Source organism: Pituophis catenifer, unplaced genomic scaffold (genome assembly GCF_029215685.1).
Source record: "Pituophis catenifer annectens isolate HBS135680 unplaced genomic scaffold, rPitCat1.0.hap2 SCAF_3, whole genome shotgun sequence".
Classification (NCBI taxonomy): domain Eukaryota; kingdom Metazoa; phylum Chordata; class Lepidosauria; order Squamata; family Colubridae; genus Pituophis; species Pituophis catenifer.
In genome coordinates this window covers 163,514,172-163,528,364 of record NW_027256883.1, presented here as the reverse complement: position 1 = coordinate 163,528,364, position 14,193 = coordinate 163,514,172, and the positions used below count along the sequence as shown (strand labels likewise).

Below are 14,193 nucleotides of genomic sequence, written 5' to 3'. Positions count from 1 at the left end.
TAAAGATAGTAAATACGGTTGAGTCTGTCTTGCTGAGGATTTGTGAAGCAGTGGTGGGTTTTAATTAGTTTTACCACCGGTTCGCATCGTGCATGTGCTTTGCGCACAATCGCCACACGCATTGAGAAAAAAACCAGCTGAGGCATGGCAATCCCCTCTGCTGCACCTTACAGCTAACCAAAAACCAAACAAAATAAAGGTAGGTATAGCGTGGGGGGCAGGGGGGAAGGCCCAAATGACATTCAGAGTGAACCAGTTCGCTCTCCTATGCAGATTTCCACTACCGGTTCTCCCAAACCAGTAGCAACCCACCACTATTGTGAAGGTATTGTCAAGTAAAGGGACTTGGCCAAGATCTATAGAAAGATTAATATTTAGGCTGACTGTCCTGTTGGTGTTTTTCATTATTGATATAAATGGAAGCAATGTTCTTTTGATAGTAATGATATCAACTCTGATGGTGGATCTTCTGCCTTTTAGACTGAAATCTTAGAACCAAAGAAATAGCCTAAAAACAAAACAAACGTTGACATAAATTTCACTTTTCTTTGACAGCCCAGAGAAAGAAGGGTTTAAAAAGCGGTTGAGGTTGCAGCAAGGAAACGAGGCAGATGAGAATGATGAGAATGAGGCAGAAGAGGTAAGAGGCTTTCCTTCTCACGTGTGTGTAACTTCTGTGGTCTTTTACTCACCCATCCATAGGGCTCCATTGACTGCAGAGGCTTGATAAAGAAGATAAGAGCACTTTCCCAAGAACAGAGTGCAAGTTCAGGTTGGATTGAAAGGGCTTCCAAGTCATTTTTTCCATTAAATTTAATCTCTGCTTTCAGAATCTCCTGACGTAAACAATTCACAGCTAATTCTTTAAGCTTAAGAATGCAATAGAATAGAATAGAATAGAATTCCTTATTGGCCAAGTGTGATTGGACACACAAGAAATTTGTCGTGGTGCATATGCTCTCAGTGTATATAAAAGAAAAGATATATTCATCAAGAATCATAAAGTACAACACCCTATGATAGTCATAGGGTACAAATAAGCAATCAGGAAACTATATCAATATAAATCGTAAGGATACAAGCAACAAAATTACAGTCATACATTCATAAGTGGAAGAAGATGGGTGGTGGGAATGATGAGAAGATTAATAGTAGTGCAGACATAGTTTGACAGTGTTGAGAGAATTATTCGTTTAGCAGAGTGATGGCATTCGGGAAAAAACTGTTCTTGTGTCTAGTTGTTCTGGTGTGCAGTGCTCTATAGCTTTGTTTTGAGGGTAGGAGTTGTCCAGGATGTGAGGGGTCTGTAAATATTTTCACAGCCCTCTTCTTGACTCGTGCAGTATACAGGTCCTCAATGGAATATATCTTGTCTCATCTCCAAGAACTGGATGCTTTTTTTTTAACGCCCATCGGCATGTGAAGTAGAGAAATCAGGCAGCAGTGTAAACTTAGATAGATACACAGCTAGAGCAAGGCCTGATCCAAAACTGATAAGGTCCTGTATAAAGCCCATTTGAAGGCATATACCGTGATGATAGGCCCAACCAAGAAGCAGGGGACTTGCTATCAATCAATAGCTGATACAATATGAATTACAAAACAAAATAAGGAATTGTGAATTAAGAATTCTGTCCTCATTTAGCAAATCAAACAAAAGTTGATGGCTTTTAATATAATACAGTTTATCAAAACAATGAGTTACAGCTGAAATATCACAATTCTTAAAATAAGAATTAAAACAAAAAGTGAAAACAACTAGAACAAATGATTAAAATTAACATTTGAGTCAGCAGTTAAAAGCTCATACATAATAGGAATTTTAAAAAAACAAGCTGTACTAAATGAGTTCACAATCACTGTAGGCAAATCTCAGTAAGGTTGCAGGTACAAACAGAAAGAAGCTGCCTCTCAAAAAGCCTAGATCTAAACTAGTGGTGTCAAACTCAATTTCATTGAGAGCTGTATCAGGGCTGGGTGGACAACACTGGGTGGGTGTGGCCAACTGGGTGGGTGTGGCTAACTGAGTGGGTGGGTGTGACCAGCTTGACACCACTACCCAAACTGCTGGTATGTTTCAAGTCCAAATAGAAATTGGGAAGGGTTAATATTTTGATATCTTGTAAGGAGTAATATTGCAACTCTTTTTTTTATCATGATTTTCCTCATATTTAAGGAGGAAAGGGATGAAAGTGGCTGTGAGGAAGAAGGCGGCCAGGATGAAGAAGATGAAGAAGATTCAGGGAGTGAAGAAAGTCTGGTGGATTCTGATTCAGATGTCGAAGAAAAGGGTAAATATCATGCAGTAAATTTTGAAAGGTTTCATCGTGTGTAACGCCATCACTGTAATGATTAAAATACAAGAACCATCATATCAGAAGAGATTAAAAATTCAATTTTGTCCAGTAACTGTTTCCACATTGGCCAGTCACTGGGCCAATGAAAATCTCAGAAGTAAATACATTAATTTTTATAGCAAAATAGTTTTCCCACTCATATTTCTCAACAACAAATAAATAAATGTTTCCTGATTCTAGGTGAATGCATAGCAGCATACTAGTTTCAGGTACATATGAGTCTTTTGTTAAGATTGATCAGTGCATAGGCCATATGCTGTCATTTTAAGTATTGTTGTAGTGTTTCCCAATTACTTTGGGAATGCATCATACAACCTTGGACATGTTAGTAGGATAATAGAAGCTGTTATCTAAGACATTGGGTGGAAAAGGCCATGTTCAATTTAATAAGAGGCCTTATGCATTCCTGTCTCAAAAGAAAGCTGTAGTGAACTGAGTTCTCACCATCTTCCAAATATAGTACAACTCTTGGTTTTTGAAGGCAGCACAAGGCAATAGCCAATTCCTTGGATGGCACTCCATTTTTCTGAAAAGAGTCACTTTTTAGAATAAGTTGGGTGGCATAATTTAAATAAATAAATGGGCAGCCCCACATGATTGAATTTTTTTTAAAAAGTCATGAGAATTTCTCCAAACAAAACAGGTTCAAAATACCAGCAATTTTGCTCAAGACTAAATATGATTGTTTGAGTGAGTGAATGAGTAAGTGATTGATTGATTAATTGATAGGCAGATTTATATAAGATGCATATTGATGGAAAAAATATGACTTAATCAGAAGATTGCCTGGGGTGCAAGATCATAGCAGGTTGTATGGTAATATTTATTTATATTCTTTTTTTCAATTATTTAGCAGCAAATTTCCAAGCTGATCTGGCTGACTTGACCTGTGAGATTGAGATCAAACAGAAATTAATTGATGAACTGGAGAACAGCCAACGGCGCCTACAAACCTTGAAGCACCAATATGAGGAAAAGTTAATTTTGCTGCAGAACAAGATCCGTGACACTCAGCTGGAGAGAGACAGGGTGCTGCAGAATCTCAGTAAGGGCTTACTGGTTGGGAAAATTGGATTTTTACAAGTGGATCAGGATCTGCTTGCATTGTTCTGGTATTGAAAGGCTTTTTATCTGAATGCACAGTCAAAGCTATGATTTTAATGCACAAGAACTATCTGACTCTCAAACCTGAATTAGTAAGTAAATCTTTAATTAGATTTACACTTTATGTCAAACCATGATTTGTTTTAATTTGCAGTGGTGTGGTCTGTCCATAATCTTAACTCTGTAAATTGTTGCTGAGAAATCACAATAATTAGGTATACACAATATGCTAACTCATAATTTGCAACATGTGACTCAAAGCTTACTCTCAAAATGGTCAAATGTTGTGTAGTCAGATGAGTGATCACCAGAAAGATCAGCTTAAGTTGTATATGTGTATAAATCCCGTTTCCTTCAAAATATATGCTTTTTGTTTCCTATCTATTATTAGCTCCTAATGATAACATAGGGGACACGGTGGTTCAGTGGCTAAGATGCTGAACTTGTCGATCAGAAAGGTCAGCAGTTCAGTGGTTCGAATCCCTAGCGCCACATAATGGAGTGAGCTCCAGAAGCTTGTCCCAGCTTCTGCCAATCTTTGAAAGCATGTAAAAATGCAAGTAGGAAACTAGGGACCACCTTGGTGGGAAGGTAACAGTGTTCTGTGCACCTTCAGCGTTTTTAGTCATGCCGGCCACATGACCACAGAATTGTCATCAGACAGCACTGGCTCTTCAGCTTAGAAATGGAGATGAGCAACGACTAGCACGTATGTGTGAGGGGAACCTTTACCTTTACCTTAATGTTTGAAAACTGATCTATATATTCAGAAAAAAGTATTATAACTACTGCACTACTATACATTCCCAGGAATGTACCATTTCAGAATATGATGAAGGTTGCATAATTAAATACTTTCCTCAAGTAAGGCTTGGGAGACAACCTCAATTCCTTGTATTAGCATGATAATTACTGCTTTAGTGATTTGGGAGAAAAAGTCAGTCATAACGTTGCTCTCTGAATAGGTATGTTGCTGGGAAGGTTTGCATTCTTCCTGAACTCTGAATTCTGATTCCTATGATTTTGGGAGAATGTAGGATTTAATTTAGTTATGTAGTTATATACTTTTGTTATGTAAGAAGAGTGTCAGAAATGTAATGTATTTTAGGTCTTCAAATATGGTTACAATAGGTTAGGTCTGTTTGAAAAATCTCCCTTGGTTTGTTTTAATTTGTATTATATTTCAATTCCGTTACTGCCTTCTCAGAAACTGCTCCAAGCACAGTGCCTTGATAGAGATTTATATGAGTTTTTTTGCTTTGTTTTGTTTTCCTCTTCTCAGGTAGTATGGAATGTTATACAGAAGAGAAGGCTAACAAAATTAAAGCAGATTATGAGAAACGTTTAAGGGAGATGAATCGTGACCTGCAGAAGTTGCAGGCTGCCCAGAAGGAGCACGCTCGCCTTCTCAAGAACCAGTCTCGATATGAGAGAGAGCTGAAGAAACTGCAGGCAGAAGTAGCAGAGATGAAAAAAGCAAAGGTAATTCAGTTGTGCCTTTGTGTGTGTGTGAGAGAGAGAGTCTGTTTGTGTGTTTTCCTCATGACTATACTGGACATAGGCCACAATCAAAGAGTGTAAGGAGGAACATTTGTTAAACAATATAAATGGCAAAACATGATCTCTCTGTCTCTTTTTTTAATCCGTGCTTTTATAGGGAGAATCTTGTACCATTTTTATTTTCTGAAAGGCTCAGTGAGGTTCAGTCAGGCCAAAAGTTAGCAACTTATTATCAGCTGTGTTTATCTTGTTACCCAGCAGACATTTGTATTAGGGTCATCTCTATAAAACCACATCCTTGCATTAAGAATTTCTTGGCCCTATACTGATACCAATTCAAACTATTTGTATTCTCTTGTTAGTTAAATTTGCTGTTTGGCAAGACTGTCTTCTTCATTATCAGTATTATTGAGTTGAGGTATGACTGTTACTTACAGGTAGCACTGATGAAACAAATGCGTGAAGAGCAACAAAGACGGCGAATGGTGGAGACCAAGAGGAACCGTGAGATTGCCCAGTTGAAGAAAGAGCAACGTAGGCAAGAGGTGAACAAGAAATTTTTTTCACCTATTCGCCAACGTTTCCAACTTTGGGTCCTTTTTCGGTACTTTGGCCAAAGATGTAGTATGGGGTGGAAGAGAGAGAGGAGGAGGAGTTGAAAGGGAAGTTCTGATTTGATGTCTGTCTGAATTAATTACACCTTGCAACTTTGACCATGCTACATCGATGTGGATATTGGAGATATAGCCAGAAAATCCATAAATATTGGAGGCTTGTATAGAATTAACATAGTGCTTTTTCTCCTCCTTTATACATTCCATAAGTGGTTTAAGTTGTGTGCATATATAATGCTTTGTTTTCACAATATATCAGTAAATTATTCCATAAAAATATATCTTTACACTATATGTAGTTATTCAAGAAAGGGGCCATTGTAGAAGATGAAGCCTAAACAAATTATGATTATATTTTAACCTTATGAGATATATAATTTTATATTACATATATCACAATTAACACAAGATACAATAGAACAATAGAGGTGTAAACTTAAAAATATACAATATTATAAACTAAAATATTGGTTTAACATCCAATATGGAATTTATCTAATGAGAATCCTGAACTTTTGATTTTGGTACTTTCTGCTGAAGGACCCGATATAATCGACAATGTAACATTTTAAGCATGTTTAAATATTTTAACCACTTTTAAAAATGAAAAAGAAAGAAAATAAAGCAATTCCAAATACTCCATTTAAAAAATCCATACTGTCTTGGATAGCTTTCCCCTCTCCAGATGGTCTACCATAGGACAGCTGAATAAGAGCAGGGAGTTAAACTTCAGGGATTTTTTTTTTTTTTTTTTTTTTTTTGAGCTGGGGTTTCAATTAGAGGAACTCTTGACAGCCTTAGAAAATAATTGCTAGAAGAGGAACTGATATTCCCAATAGTGCTACAAGAGTAAGATTAGATCTTAAGGAAAAAATGCAATGAAAGTCTGAAACCAGAGTTTTCCCATCTTATATAATCCACAGTTTCTGCAGGCTGTATACAAATTTTATCTATTAACTCTTGATCAATAATCATCATGTTACTTTCCATCCATAAATCCCATCGGACTGCAACAGGAAGCATTTGGACACTCCCTGACAAACTGACATATATATTAAGCCTCAAGATATTATTAAGAGCTTTATCAGAGCAATCAGTGGAGCATCCTAAGGAAAGTTTATTTCATAGATGCTCCATTGTGGGATGTTGTCAATATTTTTTCCCATTGTTCCTGCAGTATCAGATCCGAACTCTGGAATCTCAGAAGCGACAGCAGGAGATCGTCTTGCGCAGGAAAACCCAAGAGGTGAGGTGCAGGCTTAGGGTGCACAAGGGTCTCTGCTTTTTTTTAAAAAAAAAAGTTTTTGCCAGTCTGCAACTTTGGAAACGTCATGTGGGTTTCTTGAGTGTGATTTGTTGGACCAATCACACATAGCCATTGAAACTGAAATCTCAGATAACGAACCAAGAAAAATGCCTCTTGTGCTTATGAATCACAGGAGCTCTGCATAGAGTGGGAGAGGGAGACCCCAAATGTATCTTTTGAGCATGTAAATGTATTAAACAGAATTATATTTTTTGTTTATCCAGACAAATCTATAATTTCTTACCAAGAGACTGAGCACATCACTTGATTAGTGAAGTTGCTAAATTTGGTCTTAGCTTAGATCATTTGAGCTTGATTATAGATAATGTCTGGCATTTTGTATCATTTTGCCATGTATCTCAAAAACCTTGTTACTTGGGAGAAAATTCTTCCCCAAATTTAGCTGCCTTTGCCTTTGCAGTTTGGGGCTGTTATTGGAGATAACTGGAATCACTTTTGATTCTTCCCCTGAAACTGATGCCTGAACCTATTTTCATATTTCTATTTGTCAGGACTCTTCTTTTTCTTCTGGTTTTCTAGGTCTCTGCTTTGCGTCGTCTAGCCAAACCTATGACTGATAGGGTTGCTGGGAGGATTAACCAGAAACAAACCATGGGAGAACCCAGTGCTGAAGTCTCCACCAGCACTACCACTTCCTTAGAGTCAGAATCTGGTTCTCGTTCTGTCTCTAGCATTGTACGCCAGTGGAATAGAAAAACCAATGCTTTGCTGGGAGATTCTCCTTCCTCCTCAAATGGAACTCGGACAATCAGGTCAGATACCGTGTTAATTCTTTGGTTATATTTCAAGCTATTCAAGGGATCTGTCAGAGAGTACATGTGTGTGTATTATATGTGGGTATCTGTGAACATATTGATACCTTTCAACTCCAAGGTTGCCTCCTGGAGCTTTGGCTTTTCCTGATAACTTCCTTCTTGGTAGAATTCAGAATGGTTTCCTACCCTCTGCTTCAGAACTACTTGGAGTAGTATGGCTAAGAATTTAACATAATGGTAGGATTGTGCTGCTCATCTCTTGCTTGTGATCTCCCTCTATAGGAAAAGATTCCCAAAGAAAGGTGCAAATCAGACTTTTAGTAAGGCAGCCCGCCTGAAGTGGCAGTCACTGGAACGCCGTGTCTTTGATATTGTCATGCAAAGAATGACTGTCATCAATCTGGAATCAGATATGGAGCGTCTTATCAAGGTGACAAGGGGGGTGGATCATAAGAGTAGATGTCGTCATTGGGATAGAAGGCAAGGCTTGGGGGCAGAGTTTGTTGCAGAGCAATGGCCTAGCACAGGGGTCTCCAACCTTGGCAACTTTAAGACTTGTGGACTTCAACTCCCAGAATTCCTTTGCTTTGCTGGCTGAGGAATTCTGGGAGTTGAAGTCCACAGGTCTTAAAGTTGCCAAGGTTGGAGACCCCTGGCCTAGCAGAATGACTCAATTCTTCCCTTTTGTTTCCAGAAACGTGAGGAGTTGTCACTGATGCAGGAAGGACTACTAGGAAAGAGGGGGAAACTACAGGCTGAGAACCCAGAAGAACAGAAGGGATTGCAGGAATTGAATGAGGAGATTGAAGTGTTGGCTGCCAATCTTGACTACATAAATGATGGTATTTCTGACTGCCAGGCCACCATTATGCAGATTGAAGAGACCAAGGTGTGTCCCATTTCCATCTGAGGCAAGGGATTTGGGAGGGGGGATTCCATAGTTTATATATGAGCCAGAGATTAATTGAGGCTGATAGCTGGACTCCTTGCTCTTAGGAACAGTAGAGACTAAGGAGTTACTGTGTTTTATAATCCTTATGAGATCCCTGAGAGAACTGGAAAAGTCCTAGAATTTTTCTCTTTCAGTCTGGAATTACATCTAATTACAAATTACATAATAATTTGTTATTTATATTAAGGCATTAGTACTCTAGAAAAACTCTTGTAGAAAAAACAGGGAGAAGTCTCTAGTAGTGATAAATGAATAATTGAAATTAGCTACTCATGCACAACTCTACTGATAGGATATCAAGGCTAGTAAAACCAATATTTGGACAGTGAAACAATGTTCTATCCCCAGACTTTCTCATTCTATTTCTTCTCCCTTTGGGTCTCTTCTTACTAGGAAGAATTGGATTCTACAGATACCTCTGTGGTGATCAGCTCCTGCTCTTTGGCTGAAGCACGACTTTTATTGGACAATTTTCTCAAAGCATCCATAGACAAGGTAAGTCAAGGCTAGGAATGCCTGCTAGCAATTGATAGGTGTAGCTAATCCAGTAGCAAATGTAATTGGTTACAATATTAATCTGAACCTATCCATGGAACTCTTGGAGAAATGCATTTAGAATGGAGTAAGATTTTTAATATCATGAAATATATTTGCAGTGAAACTCTTTTTAGTCCTTTTGCAATATCCAAACACTTTACTAAGAAGTAGAATAAAGCTCTGACTGAATATTATGATTACAGTCTTCTGGTTTTGTCTCAGAATTCAATGCAAGGCACAGAATCCCATTGGATATAGCCTTCTTTATGGCTGAGAATAGAGCTTGTGGAGAGATCAAGTTCTTACCTAATTTTCCAATCTCTGAAAATAGAGCCTGCAGGTAGCCCAGAAGGAAGCTCAGATCCGCTTACTGGAGGGACGTCTCAGACAAACAGATGTGACTGGCTCCTCTCAGAACCATCATATTCTGGATGCCCTACGAGAAAAAGCAGAATCCCACCCTGAATTGCAGGCACTCATTCATAATGTGCAGCAAGGTCTGTTTTGTTATTCACCTATCTGCAGTGCTCTTCTATAGCAACACTCCTATAAAATTTTTCTTATTCACCTATCTGCAGTGCTCTTCTATAGCAACACTGCTATAAAATTTTCTTGCTGTGTGACAAAAGGACTAGTTTGAGGACAATCACTGCATAACAAAGACTTCAAATAGCCAGGCTGCTATGTGATGAGTACAACCATGAACTGAACATTTAAACTTACCTCTGAATTAGTCAGTTCATGTGGCAAAGCTCTTTTCTAATTTGAAAGTGTGTTTGTTCTGGGTTTATTCTTGTGGTCCTTCTGCTTCTGTAAATTGGAGATTAGTCTTCTTTTGCCAAGTTGCCCACTTTAAAAAATTAAGACCAACCTTCTTGTGTCCTTTGGATATACTCTAGAGACATTTTCCTAGATAAGTTTCTGATACAGAAGCAGTGTTAATGTCTGTGTGCTGACAAATGTGATCCAAATGTTGGTTTCTTTTCTGCATAGAAAATGGCTATGCCAGCACTGATGAGGAAGTCTCAGAATTCAGTTTGGCTTCAGAGGGAAGGTGAGTATCCTCAGAGAAAGCGAGAGGTGTGAGTGTGTTTAAAAAAATGGGAGAAATGGAAATGATTTTTGTTCTTCTGGGAAGCATACCAAAAGGCTGCTTAGGTAGTCTGGATTAAGGAGTGGGTTACACTGCAAAACAGGAGAATCCTGACCTTAGAGGGTCATGATCTACAAGAAGGATGGCATGCTTATCTGTGGGACCCAAGGAACAAGAAAAAATCTTATTTCCATAAGCATAAAATTAGGGAGACGCTCATACAAACGTGGGAGGAAATTAGGCAGAGGTTCTATATTAAAGTTCCAAACTGGCTTTCTATTGTGGAGGCGCTGGCCGCTCCAAACAGAAGAGACATTTATAAATTTGGCACATATAAAAAGATATTAGACGAGAGAGGGAATCTAAAATCTTTGGATATATTGAGAGACCAAGGCTTCAATCTAGATTGGTGGAATTATCTTCAGATAAATTCAAGATACCAGAAGGATAGAGATCAATACGGTATAGAAGTAAAATACAGAAATTTAGATAAAATTATGTTGGGGGTGGAAAAGAAAATGTTAGCAAAAATATATAATCTGCTATTAGACGAGGACAGGGCTGAGGATATAGCCAAAAACCAGCTAAGCATTTGGGAAAAGAACTTTCGATACACCATAAAGTTTAATGATTGGGAGGAGGCCTGGAATAGAAACTATAAAATTACCAAATCAGCAACATATAGGGAAAATCATTATAAGATGCTACACAGGTGGCACCTAGCGCCAGCTAGATTAGCGAAAATGTTTCCTAACGCTTCAGCCACTTGTTGGAAGTGTGGTAAGGATGTCGGCACCTTCTATCATATGTGGTGGACCTGCCCAGAGACAAAAAGGTTTTGGTCTAGAACTCGAAACTGGATACAGGAAATAACTGGAGAGGAATTAGCCTTATCCCCGGAAATATTTTTATTGGGTATAATTAGAGATGGTCTCACCAAAGACAAAATTCAACTCATAACTCATATAATAACAGCGGCCAGATTAGCCTATGCGAAATTTTGGAAGGATAAAACTATACCACCAGAGGGAATATTAACAAACAAAATCCTAGAGTGTGCAGAAATGTCTAAATTAATGAGTGAGTTAAATAATGACGAGAAATCAAAACATCTCGAAGTATGGGGAAAGTGGTATGAATGGTTAAGCAACAGGATAAAAGCATGATGTCAGGATACGGTTATCTTTAGTAATGTAATATCGAACTACATCTGATGTATAACGTGGAAACACATTAAGGAAGTTAAGTTGAAGTATATCTGATGTATATTTTGTAAATATGTATAAACACTACACCTCCGAATGATCTAATGATTTGTTATATTTTATAAAGGAAAAAACTAATAAAGTATATATTAAAAAAAAAAGGAAATGATTTTTCTTGACCAGTAAACCAGTTCACAGACATCAAGGAATCCCTATGCTCTATTTTTTATATAAAACAATCCAATTCATCATGGAGTGCTTGTGACAGGAATAAATCAGAGTCTGAGTATTGCACTTAGGGGAATCTCTTCGGGGTTGGTCTCACTTGGATTCTGTATAGGTTCCTATAAAAATTACATTTACCAAAAATCTCCTTCTGTGTCTTGCAGCTTTTCCCAGTCTTTCTTCATGAAAGGTTCTGCTAGTCAGGATGACTTCAAGTGCAGGGTAAGTTGAAAGCTGCATTTGGTCAGTGTGGCTATAGGTGTTTTGTGTCTTTGTAAACATCTGACTGCTCTTAAGTTAAACAGTGAGAGTAGTTTGCACGAAGTATTAGAATGTAACTGTCCCACCAAGCATTCAAGGCCTAATAGCCAGGTATATGCTTTCTTTTTTAATTAGAAATTAGTTGATAAGCATACTGTTCATTTATGTTTAGTTGATGGATTTTTTTGTGTTTTGAAATTTTACTGCTTTTTAATTATGAACCACTCAGAGTCATCAAACTGGGATGGTAAATAATTCATAACTAGTACTAAATATTCATCCTTATCTATTTGTATGTCCCTTTCCTTTATTGTCTTTAGACCAACATTTCTTCAGCGATTTCATGACTCTTGAGACTTATTGCATCCTAAAATTTAGGATGATCACTACGGATATCTCTTACCTGAATTCAAATCTAAATCTTGTGCTACATTTTACCAACCAATAAGGATAGTTAAATTCAGCCAGGGAATAATGCCTGAGTAGCTGATTAATGCTCCTTTTCTGACTTGATTCTTTTGGGACTTTGTTTTAGGGAGAGCCTAAGCTGTCTGGTCAGATGAAAGCTGTATCTGCAGAGTGCCTAGGGCCCACATTGGACATCTCAACTAAGAACATCACTAAGTCATTAGCATCTCTCATGGAAATCAAAGAGGACAGTGTTGGATTCTCTATCCATGATCCTTATTATAAGGAGAAAGTCTCCCGTACCATCAGCCTGCCTATCCGAGGGAGCACATTGTAAGTCCTGGTTATAGCAATAGTAATAGTACTTAGACTTATATACCACTTTGTAATGCTTTACAGTCCTCTCTAAGCGGTTTACAGAGTCAGCATAGTGCCCACAACAATCTGGGACCTCATTTTAACAACCCCAGAAGGATGGAAAGCTGAGTCAACCTTGAGCTGGTCAGACTCAAACTCCTAGCAGTGGAATGCCAGAGCCTGAAATACTGCATTCTAACCACTGCACCACCATGGCTCTTACAGAGGCAATGACCTCTGAGTAAATTCTCTTGCATGTTGAGAAGTAGAGATTCTACTGGCTTGAAAATTTGGAGCCCAGTACTTCAGTGTTATTTTGTGTAAACCAATATATGATTCATCCTTTTAGCAACCCAAAATTTGGTTTTTCTTGATGGTAATAGTTAGTGAGCCAGAGAAATAATCAAGCAAGGAGAAAACAACAATCTGTATATTGAGTTCAGGCCAGAATCAGCTTTTTACAGCAAACTTTACAGAAATTTTAACAATAGCATAGAAGTCTTCAATTCATTAGGATTCCATCATTTTTATGAAATCATCTCAAAACTCTTTTCATAATCTTCAGTCAGCTAGCAGCTTCACCTGATACTGGTTCAAAATATACAGTGCCCTAATGAGAAAGTAGGAGCTTTGCTTTGCTTTGATTACAAAAAGGTGCTTCAGAGAGCATCTCACAATCTCTACCTGCAAGTCTTCAAAGCAGCCACAGTTTTACTTTCAAGTAGCAGTCACAGGATGTTGGGAAAAGGTGCAGCTGCTTTAAAAGTGTTGCAGACAGATGTTCCTATGCTTATGCTCTGTTCATGTCCCTATGCTCTGAAACCCCACTTTAGAGTCAAAACGTAAGCATTGTGCAGTCTGAGCAGGAACCATTTCCTGCAGGATGTGGCTGCTGAACATTTAGAAAATTTAGTTTATACAAATGACGTAACTTATATTCATCTCCATCAGTTATGAATTGGCAAGGATAAGTATAGGTACTAAAATAAATATAAATGTTTCTGCACATATGAAGGATATTGCAAACATGGAAGGTACTGGAAACTGAATTAATATTCCCAGTCTATTTCAGTTTCTTGACATTTGTTTTTGCAGTGTTTTAAGAGATCATATATTCCCATGTGCTCCCTCATCAAAATCTTTGCATCTGCAAGAAGATTATATACATCCTATCTATCCTCCCTGACACTAGGAATGTTTTGAAGCAAATGATTCCCCAGGCATTTAGCACTTCATTCATTCCAATAAGAGAATTTTGCAAAGAATATTTTCTGTCGTTTTTTTCCTCTCTAGCCCTCGACAGTCCCGAGTCACAGACACTTCACCCCTTACAAGGAGGAAGTCATATGACAGGGGCCAGTCTATCAGGTAAGTGCATAAGAAGGGGCCTCTCAATATCTTTTGTTTTCCTTGTCATCCAGTTGACTTGCTTGGTGGAACAGGATCTGAGAGTGGTGAGAGATGATTTGCAAGGAGCAAACCAGCCTCCAATCAGAGT

General features: G+C 38.1%; 1 protein-coding gene across 1 annotated transcript in view; it reads left to right on the top strand.

Annotated features, from left to right (window-relative positions):
• Positions 1-14,193, top strand: part of KIF21B (kinesin family member 21B) — a 40,932-nt gene that overhangs the window by 15,903 nt on the left and 10,836 nt on the right. The window contains exons 11-25 of the mRNA XM_070939687.1: positions 556-640; positions 2,177-2,291; positions 3,211-3,402; positions 4,744-4,943; positions 5,399-5,506; positions 6,753-6,821; positions 7,422-7,654; positions 7,940-8,087; positions 8,352-8,546; positions 9,003-9,104; positions 9,478-9,643; positions 10,140-10,200; positions 11,834-11,891; positions 12,466-12,671; positions 13,989-14,063. Of these exons, the coding sequence (XP_070795788.1) occupies positions 556-640; positions 2,177-2,291; positions 3,211-3,402; positions 4,744-4,943; positions 5,399-5,506; positions 6,753-6,821; positions 7,422-7,654; positions 7,940-8,087; positions 8,352-8,546; positions 9,003-9,104; positions 9,478-9,643; positions 10,140-10,200; positions 11,834-11,891; positions 12,466-12,671; positions 13,989-14,063 (2,013 nt within the window). The remainder of the gene's footprint in view (positions 1-555; positions 641-2,176; positions 2,292-3,210; positions 3,403-4,743; positions 4,944-5,398; positions 5,507-6,752; positions 6,822-7,421; positions 7,655-7,939; positions 8,088-8,351; positions 8,547-9,002; positions 9,105-9,477; positions 9,644-10,139; positions 10,201-11,833; positions 11,892-12,465; positions 12,672-13,988; positions 14,064-14,193) is intronic.